The following is a 15,597-nucleotide window of genomic DNA, read 5'->3' on the forward strand; positions in this document are numbered from 1 at the left end:
AGGCACCAAGAGTGGAGATAAGGACACACACACAGAGACACATTTCGCCAGATTCTATGAATGTTTACACTTAAGTGTGCATGATGTCACATCATTAAAAAAATGACACTCCCCATGTGAACATGGAGATACAGACACAATGCTTCCACTAGTGACAGTCACATGCACACTTTTGTTTTGTCTAATAGCATTTTAACCACCCAACAAATGACCATATAATGACCATATACTGACCATATACTTCCCAATTCAGCCCCTTGCACATATTAACAGAAGTTTGTAACCTCTCCACATAAAGTAAACCATTTTCTATCACTCCCTCCTGCAAGATCCCACACGCCCTCCAGTTCACACTTACACTGAATCAGTGGCGTTGAGCACTTTCTCGACACGCTGACTGTCACGTCTGGACCGACACAAAGGCCCCGTGCTGTTCAGTCGTCAAGAGCCTTAATCTCCATAAGCAAGACCCTGGAAGCAGATCAGCCGAGTATCCGGCGGAGCTTTAATGTCCGTAATCAGCCGGGCTCTCGAGAGCGGATAAGATTGGCCGCTGTAACGGGAGAAGTGCTCTCGTATGAGGGGCTGTCCGGTGGCCAGGGTCAGATGAGGACTGGCTCCCCTGCAGCGCTCCAGCTTCTAACCATAATGACATGTAATTGGTTGCAATTTCACTTTCCACGTCATGGTGCTGAATTCAGACACCTGCCTATAAACAAACTCTATTGTGTTGCCAAGCTTGCTTGCCAAGTGTTATCTTTTGCATTGTGCGTCACACTAGTCGTATTTACTTACTTTGCAGTGTATGCTTGTTCTGTTAATGTTAATGATGTTTCAATTTTTGCATTACCATTTGAGTTGTCTTCGGGTACACATTTTGCTGCCTGCCTTGCTCTCCATAGTAGCAGACTAAGCTTCCGAAAACAGCTTGGCATTCAATGAGTTAATAGGCTTTGTGTGAGTGTAAAGGATGCAGCTGTGGGCACAGTGTCTGCAGGACACTGTGCTTTGTGTGGCCATATCATGCTGTAACTACCCAACCCCCTCCCCCATTCCCTTCCCTTCCCCCAGCTGAAAGCCAAGACAGAGATGCTGCTATCGGCTGAGGCGGCCAAGAACGCCCAGAGAGCTGACCTCCAGAACCACCTGGAGACGGCCCAGCATGCACTGCAGGACAAGCAGCAGGTGAGCCATGACGACCTCGCGCAGCAACAGCTGGCTCTGCCTCAATGCTAACCCCCTGCCAGCCAATTAGCCCGGCGCCATCCCTCTGTGTTCTCAGCTGAGGCCTGTGTGTGTGTGTGTGTGTGTGTGATTTTTCTTTTTCTGTGTAGCTGTTGCAGTTTTTGTTAGTCTCTGCCTGCTTAGGCATTTGCACTGGCCTACTGTGATCTGTGTTTGTTTTCATCTTCTGTGAGTGACTGCTTTGTGTTCGCGTCTGACTGCTGCGTCTGTGTGCAGAGCCTGAGTGTAAGTGAGCCAAGTGCAGCTGGAGCAGCTGGGTATTGTGACGGTCAGCTCTGGGAGGCCTGTGTATGACCACTTCTGTGTGGGGATGGCAAGTGCTGCCCACGTGTGGGACCAAAAGTTATGACCATTAGCGTAGGCCATTAACAAGTATGTGCCTGGTCCAGCGTGGAGGTGCTATTTGTGATACGGTATATATTTATAGTCCAGTCACTCCAGATCAACTATGCAAAACGTGTCCATATCAACACTACAAGACGTCGATGGAATCTCCTCTCCAATCAAAATTAGTGAGACGATGTTTGTGCCCTTACTGTACATCGGCGCCCTTTCAAAATGTTAGATGTACTTAATGAGGTCTGTGATGTCCTAGCAGGCAACAATTTAGTCTCTTTTATGTCATTGTTTTAGTTGAGCACTGGCCTTTATCCCATTGTTTGGTCTGTATATATCTGAATGTATTGTGTGTGTGTGTGTGTAGGAGCTGAGTAAGAGCCAGGTGCAGCTGGAGGAGCAGGGCCAGCGGCTGCAGGAAAAGCAGGAGCACTGTGTCCAGCTGGAGGCCAGCCTCAAGGAGACCAGGGACAAGCTGCTCACCTCCGAACAGCTCACCGACTCACTACAGGCCCATGTTAAGGTCAGTAGGGCACCGCCCACACACACAGCTCTGTGGGTTGTTCATGTAGCAACACCTGAAAGTTGCAACCCAAACTATGTTTTGAGTTCGAAATGAGCCTTCATGAGGCCTTCTTGATCCTTGGTTCATAAGGCCTTCATGCTGTGTTTTTGTGTGTCTTACTGCTGTGTATGGTCATCTATTCCATTTATCCATTCATTAATGTGTGGACCATCTCATCCATGTTATACAATGCATAAACCTGACCTTTGGTGTGTGTGTGTGTGTGTGTGTGTGTGTGTGTGTGTGTGTGTGTGTGTGTGTGTGTCAGAAAGCGGAGCAGGAGCTGGCAGAGCTGCGCTCGTGGCAGGAGCAGGCACAGCAGAACCAGGAGAAGCTGAGGCAGCAGGTGGCAGAGCTGGATGGGAAGGGCAAAGAGCTGGGACGCCTCCTCGGAGAGGAGAAGCAAGGGTAAGGACTGGAGCCGTGTGTGTGTGTGTGTTTGCCGACATAGGAATTTAGAACTTTTCTTTTGAACTGAAAGAGAGTAAACTGAGAATTAGCCCAGTCAGTCACCCTTAGCAGAGTGGTCTCTCACATGCATGAATGGATCCAGATGTCGGCAATTTAGCAAGTGAAAGACACTCCTCTGTATGTATGTACGTATGTACAGTAGAGGTTTGTACAGCCAGCGCATAAACAATGTGTGCAGTTGTGTATGAGAGTCATTAAACAGGTTTGTTTGTGTATTTATATGGTGTATACAAAATGAGGGTAACCTCTCTTCCTCTCTATCTGTCTGTCTGTCTGTCTATCTCTATCTTTATCCTTCTCTCTCCCCCTCCCTCTCTCTGTCTTTCTGTCTCTCCTTTCCTCCCCTCTCTCTCTCTCTCTCTCTCTCTCCCTCTCTCTCTCTCCCTCTCCCTCCCTCTTCTCTTTCTCTCTCTCTCTGTCTGTCCCTAGTGCTGCGGCCCTGCAGGAGGAGCTCCAGAAGCGCTCCACGGCCCTCACCGAGGCACGACAGCAGCTGGACAGCAGCCAGCAGGAGCACAGCGGCTTGCAGGCCCGCCTGGACTCCCTCACGCAGGAGGGGCAGGCGCGGCAGGCCGAGCTGGACAAGAAAGCACAGGCCCTGTCCGCAGACCTCGAGAAGGCCCAGAAGGAAAAGGAGGCCCAGGCCAAGGAGCTGGCCAAGACCAAGGAGGGCCTGGCCAAGGCCTCCAAGGCCCTGAAGGAGAGCCAGAGCCAACTGGACAAAGAGAAGAAGAGCCTGGAGGCCAGCCTCAGTGAAAAGGTTTGGGCCTCTGTGGTTTTCAGTGTTAGTCTGTTGGTCAGTGAGTCCGTGTTTGTTTGCCATCCCTGGGGCAAGTCTGGCGCTGTTATCTGCCCTTAGTGGTCTGTCAGTGGTATGAAGGGAGGAGGTGGGTTTCATCAGATGGGCCACGATCAAAGGATTTCTGTTTCCACTGGCATTGTCATGTGTTCCAATGTATTGTGTTCTGTGCGGCGTGCCCGAGCCCATGGAGACATTGTTTAAACCAATCCCCCTCCATAAACGCCTGCGATGACCTCAGCCCTGCTGTGCTTCTGGGAAATGAGGCTCTGGCCCGCTTGGCCCTTTCCACTGCTGTTGGCACCGAGGGCAGTTAAACGTGTGCAGACGTGGCCCGGGGCTTGGTTTGATAAGGTCTCCATGAGTTAACTGGGCTGTAAAACTGTCGTCTCTCTCCCTCCCTCCCCCCTTCTCTTTCTCCTCCACAGGAGCAGGCTCACCAGAAGGCCATGCAGCAGCTTCAGAAAACTGCTGACGCCACAGCCAAGGAGCTCACAGATGTCAAGGCTCAACTTCAGAAGTTGACCGAGGTCAGTTCTCTTCTCCAGGCTTTATGGTTCTCAGTATAATTATGTGTAGGCCCGGTACTGTGTAAACACGAAGGGCCAGCCTAGTCCTAAACCCAAAGCTTTTTTTCCATGGAGCTTTTCCTCGAAGTTCTACTTTTATTCTACTCTGAAGCATGTACGGGAAACGGGCCCTAAATAAAGCTTTTCCCAACAGGCGGAGAAGGGGCTGAAGTCACAGATGGCTACTGTAAATGCCCAGCTTATGCAAGCTCAGGACACCCTCAAAGCCAAGGACAAAGAGATGCAACAGCTGCAGGCACAGCTGAAGACAACCCAGGGGTCCTTCAACCAGGAACTGAAGAAACTGGAGACCCAAGTGTCTGACCTGCAGGCTGCCCAGGCCAAGAAGGCATGTTGTGGCATTGCTCGCGTGCTCGGTCGTTCTCACACGCCTGTCAGCCCAGCAGGGGTGCACCCAGGCCCACAGACATGTTCAAGTCAGCGTGTTGAGTGACACGCATATAAACACACACACTTGCACAATCGTCTTACACAAGTGCCTGCTACAGACACATTTTTATAAAGCAACACGTTCTCTTACACTTACGCATCTATAACCACAGCGTATGCATACCTTCACTGTTACACCTGTGTGCCTTCCCACACACACACACACACACACACACACACACACACACACAGACACACAGACAATTGCTGGTAAGAGACGCCAGCTGTACCCTTTGAGAATTTATTTGGGTTGAGAATGCCGGGACATGACGCAGAAGCTCAGATTCATCTGCTGACTAAGATGGAGACACACACTCAGCCAGAGGAATCTGGGCAATAACATTTGTTGTATTCAGTTACAGGATATTGCACTAATAAATGACCCGAATATGACGTCTTCACTTAAAACATAAAGCCTCTGTTTTTGTGAGGGTGTGTATATCTGTATGCATGTCTTATGAGTTTGTGTGTGTGTGTGTGTGTGTGTGTGTGTGTGTGTGTGTCAGGCTGAGGAGGAGGTGAAGCTGAAGGAACAGCTCTCCTCTGTGTCCAGTGAGCTGAGCTCGGAGAGGAGTCGTGCCGTGGAGCTGCAGCAGAGCCTGGAGAAGGGCCAGCAGAGCCTGGCCACCCTGCAGTCCGACTTCTATGGCAAAGAGTCTGAGCTCTCCGCACTCCGCCAGGACATCAAGGTGTGTGTGTGTGTGTGTGTGTTGATCATACCTGAAAAGTGAAAATTCTACTCAAAGGAGACTTTGAAGCTCTGTGATAAAAGTCATTTGTGGCTCTTTGTGTGGCCTATTTGTGCCTCTGTGCTCCAGCAACTATAGATGAAGTGTGTACATTTGGTGAGTGTGTGTCTTACTACTAGTGTGTGTGTGTGTGTGTGTGTGTGTGTGTGTGTGTGTGTGTGTGTGTGTGTGTGTGTGTATGTGTGTCCCTCAGGCATCCGCTGAGAAGCTGGCGCTAGCCCAGGAGGAGCTGAAGGCCAGCCGTTCTCACCTGAGCAAGCGTGAGGAGGAGCTGCAGCAGCTGAAGAGCAGTGGAGCGGCGCTGCAGCAGAAGCTCAAGGAGAGCGAGGAGAGCAGCCGCAAGCAGCAGAGCATGCTGGGAGAGCTCCAGAACCAACAGGTAGAGCAGCACAGCCCAGCAGCACAGCACAGCTGCACTCACACTGGCAGGTGTGCAGTAGTGTCCAGTAGTGTGTCTCTCGAAGTGGTAATGCGGTCACAACTTAAAGTGGAGGACACCTCGAAGTGCATTAATTTCTGCTACTCGAGAGGGGTGAAGTCCATTATCCTGCTCGTTCCACTGTTGCAACACTTGTGTGTTGTAAATTTGCTGATGTAATTTCTACATTTTCATCACTAAAACTGTCTTGTTTGTAGAACTACTGATTTCTCAACTTGGACAAACTGCTTGGACAAACATTTCTCAACTTGGACAAACTGCTGTTACTAGCTTTAAATGGGTGGTTGTTTGGGCCAAACCCCAGTTGCTCGTTTCATCTCTCGTTGCCAAGCTAGCATGTTCCAGTATTCTTTTGAGCCATAGGTTTGATAATTGCCTTTCTAAAGAGCTCATCACAGTAAGGAATTCAACCAAGCAGTGGTTTTATTCAATTATAAAACCAAACGGTAAAGTTTGGGTATTTAGCAGATGCTTATATCCAAAGAGACGTACAGAGACTCGCACTGTTTGCCAAATCAAACCTTGGCCAACTGGATACGTAGGGGAGACGATAACTGCTGCACCACACCCATGCAATAAAATGAGTAGCATTTAGCATCAATTACATCATGTAATTTACATGAATAGCGTCATGTAATGAATATAAAGTCATATGTTTCTAAACATCTAATCAGTGTTAGTGGTGTGTGGCTCTAGTGGCAGGAGAGTATCTTGTATCTCGTACAAACCATGTCACTGAAGTGTGTGTGTGTGTGTGTGTGTGCATGTGTGCGCGCTGCAGGCCCAGACGCAGGAGGAGCTGCAGAAGGAGCGTGCTCAGGTGGAGGAGCTGAAGGCAGCCCAGAGCGCTCTGGAGAAGGAACGGAGTCGCCTGGGTGCCGAGCTCAAATCTCTGGCCGAGAAGTCCGACAAGGTCAGAAGAGCAATATGCAACTGCACATGTATGCCATGCCCCCAAACTAGAGTTGCTCCAAAGGAGCTTTTATGTAGGATCGTGGAGAACATGCATGTGGGCCCATGGTGTGTTGTGTGTACAGTATGTACTCTAAACTCACACAGCTCACCTTGATGAATGTCTGTGCACATTCAGGTATTTTGACTGACAGCTGTTTACACTGACCAATGTTAGGTATTTTTTATCTAAGCCTGAACTGTGCCTTACACACCCAATGTTTGTTGTGTGGGTAAAACTGCTGTAGGTTTTGCTTAGGTGGTAGAGGTGTAGGGCTGAAACGATTCATCGAGTTACTCGAATAACTCGATTACAAAAATTACGACTGCCTCGAAGCCTCGTTAAATTCCTATGAGATGTCTATAAATGGCAGAGAATGTCTAAAGTTTTCAAGTAAAGTTTTGGGATCATTACATACTCAAAAAGGAAAAGAACGAGCATCTGAACCGAAAACATCCACTCCATGCTGTTTCACCAAGCGTCTATAATGTAGGCTATCTATCAATCTGTCTAGCCTATCTATCTATCTACGTAGCCTATAGCCTACATTGATGTTGGCTGATTTTAATCACATACAATATTTGTAGCGATGTCGTGATATAATGTTTAGCTTTGATGTTTTTAAGTAGCCTAATAAACTTATTCACGTTCAATTGCAAGACAGTATGCCTAAAAAAGAACCCCTCACATGCATGCACCCTCACGCACCGCACGCGTGCACACACACACACACACACACACACACACACACACACACACACACACACACACACACAGGTTGCTAGGTTACCATAGCAAATAGGCTCACCCCAGAAATTATTTTTTAGTAGCCTAATGGTAAAATTATTTGTTAGTAGCCTAATGGTAGGCTATTTTTTAGTAATGGTGACATTTTGTTAGTAGCCTAATGGTATGCTATTGTTTAGTAACAGATATTTACTTTGATATCAGGTCTAGATTACATTAAATTGCTTCCCCTCTTCTCCCTCCCATTACTTAACAACATAATATGGACAGCTTTGTTCACCCAGCTAAGTCATGCACAAGAGGTTGCAATTTTACAGACAACATTTTGAACATTATTTAATTGTTGGTACTGGCACTTATAAACACTAAATGGGTAAATTGCAGTAAATGGGCTTAGTTTTGGAGCCAAATGTTGGAGTTAGAATAAATACCTCTGTGCCAATTGCTTGATCATTTTACAGCAATGTAATTTTCGTTATGCATTATTTGTTTTGGTCGTTTAAAAATGCAAAAAAAATAAAAAATCCGATTAATCGATCGATAAAGTGCTAGATTAATTGAGGAAGTGGACTCAGTGGGAGTCCCTCTATCTCTCTCTCGTGTTCCGCGCGCTTCCTCACACACCATCTGCAGTCTGCCCTGGCTCTCAAGCTGCATTACACTCACTGCGTTTGGCTAACAGAGAGAGGGAAAGAAGGAGAGAGAGAGAGGGGGGAGGAGAAAGAGATAGCTAGGGAGTGGGAGGGAGATGGAGAGAGATAGAGAGGGAGAGAGAGAGACAGGAAGGGAGGGAGAGATAGAGAGGGAGAGAGAATCGATAGCTGCAGCCCTATAGAGGTGTGTGTTTATGTACTGTATGCGTGTTTACGTGTGTGTGTGTGTGTGCGGTTGCTGTGTGTGTTGTCAGGAGCTGAAGGAGCTGCAGGCGGCGAAGCAGATGCTGATCCAGCAGAAGCTGGAGCTGCAGGGCCGTGTGGAGGCGGGGCAGGCGGCGCTGGAGCAGGAGCAGCGCGAGCACCAGGCCACACGCACAGGCTTCAGCTCCAAAGAGGAGCAGCGCAAGGCCGACACGCACAAGATCCATGCCCAGATGGTACACACGCACGCACACACACACACACACACGCGCACACACACACACGCACACCAAATACTGTCCATGGTATATAAACATACATTATTCTCACCTTGTGTACACAGAGTTCACTAAAAGAAAGGTTTTGAACAACTCACTTGGTTTTTCTGCTCGCTGCCGTCTTGCCAGTCAAGGACTGAGTTGTCCAAAAACCTTTCTTTTTAGTAAACTATGTACACGAACAATGTTCGCAATGCTCGAGTTCATGTGTAGAGACACTGATGATACTTCGATCAAAGTTTCATGTTGTGTCAAGCCTTCTTAGTGTTTTAAAAATAGCGATTTTGACATAATCATGTATCAATATAGTAGTACCCATAGCACCCATACCCACATTCCCATTCAAAAGGCCAGTTCACCCAAAAACGACAACACGTACAAGCTTAAAAGCGGCACTTCGGATGTAATTATGCTTTTAAACGAAAGTGACTCCGGTACATTCACAAAAACACCCTAGGATGCATTTTGGCGAGAGTTACGCTTTAAAGATACACACACACACACACATACATACATACATACATACATACATACATGGGCATATGTACAGTATATCAACATTACAGCCTCCTCAGTGTTATCTCTCATTTTAGTAGGCCGTAGTAAATTTGTGGCTATTCTTTAATGGATGGAAATAGCGGAAGCAGAAACACCACACACATCACATCAATCCAAGATCTGTAAGGTTGTTTGTTTGTTTGTGTGTGTATGTATGTGATTGTCTGCCTGTGTTCTCTCTGGTGCCCTAGGCGGAGGAGGTGCGTGCGCGTGAGGAGCTGCAGAAGGAGAAGGAGGAGAGCGAGGTGCGTCTGGGCCTGCAGCTGTCGGCGCTCAATGAGAACGTGGCCACTCTGAAGCGTGAGTGGCAGGGCAGCCAGCGGCGTGTGGCCGAGCTCGAGAAGCAGACGGACGAGCTGCGCGGGGAGATGGCCGTGCTCGAGGCCACCGTGCAGAACAACCAGGACGAGAGGCGTGCCCTGCTCGAGAGGTCTGCACGCACGCGCACACACGCACAGACATACACACATTTGGACATATACCTTTGTATTAGTGCTGTCAAAATAAGTCAAAATAAATACCAGAAATAAAATAAAAATAAGCCAAAATAAAATACCAGAAATAAAAAAAAATCTGTCTGGGGCCGCAAATATATCTGAACCATTTTATTAGCCTCAGGCATATGGCATACTAACCATACACTGCATATGCTGTATTGTACAGCATAATATTTTCATATATGTAAATATGTATCCCCTGATAAACATAGATTTGGCGTGCAGAGGTTGTTTTAATGATCCTACGCATTCAATTTGCCATCAGTACAACACAGTGGTTGTTTAACTTTTCACACAATCCAGTCAAAATTTTTTTCATGCAATTCAGTCAAATGATAAAATGTATTACTGTCTGTGAACAGCCCTACAGTACTTTACATGCGTAGACACATCTAGGGTGTGTTCCTGAAGCTCCATTGGTTTAGCAATGTAGTAACAACACTGCTGTCATGGCTTTCAGATAATCAGATAACACATACTGTTAAAACATTCTATATAGTACTGTAAATCATGTTTGAATAAAAACATCTACTAAATGACTTGAAAATATAAATAGAACTGTAATTGTGTGTGAGGGATCGCTGCAGTGGACCTTTTAAAAAAGCACCGTCTTGCTTTTTTTCCATGCTCTTATTTTCTCATTTTTGTAACTTACATTACGTGTGTGTGTGTGTGTGTGTGTGTGTAGGTGTGTGAAAGGCGAGGGGGAGATTGAGAAGCTGCAGGGTAAAGTGGTGGAGATGCGGAGGAAGCTGGATGACACCACCGCCGCCATGCAGGAGCTTGGCCGGGAGAACCAATCACTACAGGTCCGCCTCACACGCAGCCAATCAGCAGTGTTAGATGGACAAGCAGCCAATTGCTGCAGGGCAAACACAACCACTGTAGATTTTAGTCTGCACTGAACACTGACATTAACACTGATTAGATCTAAATGGAATTATAGATCTATTTTAACTTTTAATCAGAATAACTCAATTTCCTGTATATGTGTATACTAAATATAAACCTTCACACTGAGAATCAGTTCCAGTAAATGGTCTGCTGTATTGATTCGGATGCTTTGTTTTCTATTTGTTATGCAAACCTAGTGGTGGTTGTCATGGTGACAGCATGGTGATGTGTGACCTTTCCTGTGCCCCTAGATCAAGCAGTCTCAGAGTTTGACCCGAAAGTGGGCTGAGGATCATGAGGTGCAGAACTGCATGGCTTGTGGGAAAGGCTTCTCGGTCACTGTCAGAAAGGTTGGCCTATTTTTCTCACTCTCACACTCTCTCACACACAGAAAAGTCTCACACACACACACACACACACACAGACACACACACAGACAGACAAACTAAACTATTACACAACCTTCCACCTCACTCCTGCCCAGTAAGTACACATATGCACATACCTATAGCACATAGTTGACATGCAAACAGGCTGCCTCCCTCCCTCCCTCCCCAGGGCGCGTTTTGACATTCTCCCACACATCATGGTGGCTCCATCCACTCTCATTCATTTGTCTCCTGTCAGGAGGGAGAAACCCGGCCGGCTCTCACGCAGCCCATTTGTTAGGTGGTGCCACACAGTCCTATTCACCGCAAGAGTGGATCAATGGAGTGTTAATGATCAGCCAGTGCCTTGAACACACTGCCTAGTCCCACACACACACACACACACACACTCCTCTAAAGGGCTGTTTGCTCAGGCTAAAAGAGCCCCACATCAAAGCCCCACACCGCTGGAGGCCGTGGTGATTCAGGCCCCACAACAACAGATCAATACAAATGCTAATACTGCAGCCTGTCTTCAAAGGCCGGGCTCGAGCTGCTCTGAGCGGCACTGCAGCAGTACGGTGGAGATGATCACGGCATCACGCCAAGCAGCTCTGGCCTGCACTGTGCTACTCCAACTCATTATATCGACCCCAGGCACATGGGCCCGACTTTGTTTCAAAACTGCAGTTACCATACAAACTTTTACAGCTGCCATGAGCCCAATACACGCTCAACCCAACCTAGTGTTTATGATTTCTCTCTCTCTCTCTCTCTCTCTCTCTCTCTCTCTCTCTCTCTCTCTCTCTCTCTCTCTCTCTCTCTCTCTCTCTCTCTCTCTCTCTCTCTCTCTCTCTCTCTCTCTCTCTCTCTCTCTCTCTCTCTCTCTTACCTCTACAGCACCACTGCAGGCACTGTGGTAATATCTTCTGCAACGAGTGCTCCGCCAAGAACGCCCTCACGCCCTCCTCCAAGAAACCTGTCCGAGTGTGTGAGACGTGCTTCGAGGAGCTCCAGGGCTGACCTTCACACAAACACACACACACACACGTTCACAACCTCCCCTCACACACTACACAAACTCACACACGCTCACTCACACACACAGACACACGCAACGCCACATGCACATTGTGTAAACACACACACTAGCTCAGGAGCAGAGGACTGCACTCTGCTCTGAGGAGAGCTGCTGCAGAGGAAGGACACTGGAGCAGCACCACTTGCACCATTGGGGGGGGGCGGGGTGGTTACGTACGGACCCCTCAAGAGCTCATTTGGAAGACTCGCTCTGCAGGGAATCGCTGAGAGACCTCCAAGTGTCAACTTCAAGGAAAGGAGTCTTTTTATTTAGTTTGTTTGTTTGTCTGTTTTTGTTCTTTTAAAAGAGGAGAGAAAGGAGAACAGACGGAGAGCCAAGCCAGGCCTGTCCCGGTCTGCCCTGTATTGTGCCTTGTCCGCCTCAGAGGCCGTCTACGCCCAGCAGGGGAGCGCGGTCTGGGCACAGGGTGGTGTTGTCTCCCTGATGTGGGATGGTCTGGATGTGGAGTGGGATATTGTACAGAGATATGTGTGTGTGTGTGTGTGGATGGATGGCTGGAAAAAAGGTGAGTGGAGTGTGACAGGTGATCTGATTGCATTGAGAGGGATGTGTGATTGGTGACTGTGTGACTGAGTTGATCATATGAGAGGAAGTTGTGTGGCTGGGCTGATGGTACTCTAAAGACATGGATGTGTGCATGTGTTTTGATGTCAGTGGGATGTCTAACCAGGTGGGGTCAGTGTGCACTTGGAAGTGATGATTGTTGAAAGATGCCGCTGGTCTATGGAAGTGAGTGGAGATTATTTTAAAAGGATTGTGAGGTTGATGTTTCCAGACAAGTCAGTGTTATGTTAATGATTTAAAAACTACCTTTAAATACCAATATCCAGGTTGTGTTGGTATGATGGAGAAAACCATTTAGAGGTGCTGTGTGTTTTTTTTTTGTTTTTTTTTTGCAGTCAGGTCTAATGTGTATTGCTCTGTGTGATGTGGTATTGGTGAGGTCTTGTCATAGTGAATATGGGCCATGTGTTTAAATGGAAATACATAAGGTGGACAGTGGAATCAACACCAGCAGGGATCTGATTAGAACCAAAGAATGTAGAGTAGGTATGTGAGTGTGGAGTATGGTTGTGTGTGTGTGTGTGTGTGTGTTAGTGTGTGGAAGTCTGAGTTGGGTGGAAGAAGGATCTCTTCTTATCTAACACTGAGGTGTTCTGGGGCTCTGAAAGGCTGGGTAATGGATCTGGACATTTCTGAGATTCCTTATGAAGCCTCTCTGGCCACCCCTGTCATCTGTACAGCTGATTCTCAAATGGCTTCTTGTTCTTTGGTTGAAATGTGTTTCATGTTGCACTGGCCACTGATGTGTCATGACCCACAGGTCGTGGTACCTCACTGATGTAATATACATAAATACAAGTAGGTGCAAATGATGGTACAATTAACCCTGCATTGTGCATAGGCGTTGACCTGTGTGTGCGTGCGTGCGCGCCCATCTCGCTTTTGAGCAATAATTGTGATCCCGTGGCACTGGCTGCAGCTGTTTGTATGTGTGACTGCTGCGTATGAGCACTTGGTCTGTTTGTATGGTTGCATTTTTAAAACATAATTTCCTCTTAAATTAAGTTTTAGAGCATCTGGTGTTGTGTTGTCTGAAGTACTGCCTGTACAAAAAGAGCAACTCAGCTTAGCCGTAGATCTATCGCACAAGTGACTTGATGTCAATGTGAAGAAGCACTCTTTGGAAGAGCTACAACCTCAGTGTTGCTCCGTCACCGCTGTTGGCAGGAGCAGGTTAGTCAGGTTTCGCCAAGCGACGTAGACCTCCACCCTACCCCAATCCCCCAGCCCTGCTGAAGAGGGAAAGCTTCTCAGCTTATCTGTGTTTGTTTCTTATATGAGTTTTCTTTTTAGTCTGGGGTAGGTGTAGGGCTCTTACCTCTTGGTTAGGCACAAAGGGAAGGTCAGAGGTCAGATTTGCATGACCTTTTGTGCCGGGGGTCATAGTCACATTTTAATTCAGCATAGTATTCACTTCCATCTGGTAAAGAATCAGAACAGTATAACAGAAGACATTGTTTTATGTGTTTAGTAGAATGCACTCAAGCTCTCTCAACTTGCAGATCTTCATGTATTTCTTCACGCATGTGGGACACTGACTTGCACAAAAGAAAAAAAGAAAAATATACAAGGCCTGCTGAGATGTAGGTGTGGCTGTCAGTGCCAGTCCTACTGAATGTTTGTGTTAGTGCCATGGATTTTCTCTCCTCTCTCCTGCCCTGTGTAGAGGAGGAACATCACACGTTCGCTTTATGGACGGAATTCAGCTCTTCTTTTTGCGCTCACTAACAGATGCCATTGTAACTTTGTCTGTAACATGTTTTGATTATGATGTATAATATGTTTTTTATATATATTAAAAAAAGCAAAGGGAGAAAAATGTACTGAGGACGTATATGTAAAAAAGAGATTACTGTCTTAACCGTCCTCATATATCATTTGGTATTGACACTACGCATTGTTGTGGTCTTGACTTGGTGGTTTATCATGGCTGTGTTTGTGCGTGGCGTGCTGACCAGGCCTCTACATGCTCACCACTGGACACTGTGTGTGTGTGTGTGTGTGTGTGTGATCATGTCTCTGTGCCTTAAGTTTACGTTCCCGCTCACTGTCCCCTCTCCATCTCTGGCGTCTATCTGGAAGACCACAGCTGACTTAACAGCAGAGACTGACTGACCCGACCCGACGTGACGTACTGAATGGTTTTACTTTTTGTTATGAGAGGAAAAACAAAGTGATGTAATTTATGTCCTGAGGGATCATTTGTTTTCTAATTTTCCATCATGTTTAAGAGTAAATAATAAAACTAGGTGTTTCTATTTTCCACATAAATCCTGGCCTTTCTCTGCTTTTTTGGGGGAAATGGGTCCTCCCTAGTTTGTCCCTGCAGTTCAATAGCAAGAGCATCTCTCTAGCCCAGTGTTTTTCAACCTTTTTTGAGCCACGGTACTTTTTTACATTAAAACATTTCTGCGGCACACCGCCAACCAAAAATGTAACAAAATTACACATCGTAGCCTAATAGGCCTACAACAAAAATGATGACAATTTAGTCTTTCCATTTGTTTACAGCTCAGTTCAGAGTCTGCATTTTTCCTTTTCAAGTAGGCCTATCCATTGCTGTTTTACATCTTTTCACCCATAGATATTAGAAAGCTAGATACCGCATTGTCCGTAGAGTTCTATTACGTGGCATTAGCTACATGAACATGGCCATCATATTGCTGGGGGCAAACGCCTTACTGTCAACACTTGCCGACAGTCAGAGACGCCTGTTTCTCCACTGGCCTCCAGTGATTGTTGCCCGACCATGATGTCAGCGCTATTACGTTCTGGGGCCCAATGCGGTATCATACGCTATATGATGATGAAAGCTGTATCATATAGCTTAATAGCTTTCTAATATCTATTTTTCACCGCCACTTCTCGTGCACATCACTTAACTAACCAGGTCATTATTGCACTACCTAGTGCCACTCACTGACATGAAAGAGTATTTATTTACTTACAAGTCACTACACTGCAGGCACATAGGCTCTGCCATTGTTGAGCGTAGGCTATTTGCAACAACAAAATAAATGTTTTTGGACCGATCAAGTGAAACTGCACAATTTCCCATGGCACTCCTGATGATCTCTCATGGCACACTGGTGTGCCGCAGAACAGTGGTTGAAAAATCACTGCTCTAGCCCCAATAATGTTATTTAGTCTAGCCACA

General features: G+C 46.8%; 1 protein-coding gene across 2 annotated transcripts in view; it reads left to right on the forward strand.

Annotated features, from left to right (window-relative positions):
- The window catches only part of eea1 (early endosome antigen 1), a 33,103-nt gene extending 18,392 nt beyond the window's left edge, over positions 1–14,711 (forward strand). For both annotated transcript variants that reach the window (XM_042109230.1, XM_042109231.1), the window contains 14 exons: positions 1,072–1,185; positions 1,949–2,104; positions 2,415–2,554; positions 3,047–3,377; positions 3,845–3,946; positions 4,140–4,334; positions 4,942–5,124; positions 5,378–5,563; positions 6,405–6,536; positions 8,230–8,415; positions 9,207–9,445; positions 10,201–10,321; positions 10,658–10,756; positions 11,675–14,711. In XM_042109230.1, the coding sequence (XP_041965164.1) occupies positions 1,072–1,185; positions 1,949–2,104; positions 2,415–2,554; positions 3,047–3,377; positions 3,845–3,946; positions 4,140–4,334; positions 4,942–5,124; positions 5,378–5,563; positions 6,405–6,536; positions 8,230–8,415; positions 9,207–9,445; positions 10,201–10,321; positions 10,658–10,756; positions 11,675–11,797 (2,307 nt within the window). In that variant the 3' untranslated portion in view covers positions 11,798–14,711. The remainder of the gene's footprint in view (positions 1–1,071; positions 1,186–1,948; positions 2,105–2,414; positions 2,555–3,046; positions 3,378–3,844; positions 3,947–4,139; positions 4,335–4,941; positions 5,125–5,377; positions 5,564–6,404; positions 6,537–8,229; positions 8,416–9,206; positions 9,446–10,200; positions 10,322–10,657; positions 10,757–11,674) is intronic.
- The last annotated feature ends 886 nt before the right edge of the window (positions 14,712–15,597 follow it).

The sequence above is a fragment of the Alosa sapidissima genome, chromosome 11 (assembly GCF_018492685.1).
Source record: "Alosa sapidissima isolate fAloSap1 chromosome 11, fAloSap1.pri, whole genome shotgun sequence".
NCBI classification, from domain to species: domain Eukaryota; kingdom Metazoa; phylum Chordata; class Actinopteri; order Clupeiformes; family Clupeidae; genus Alosa; species Alosa sapidissima.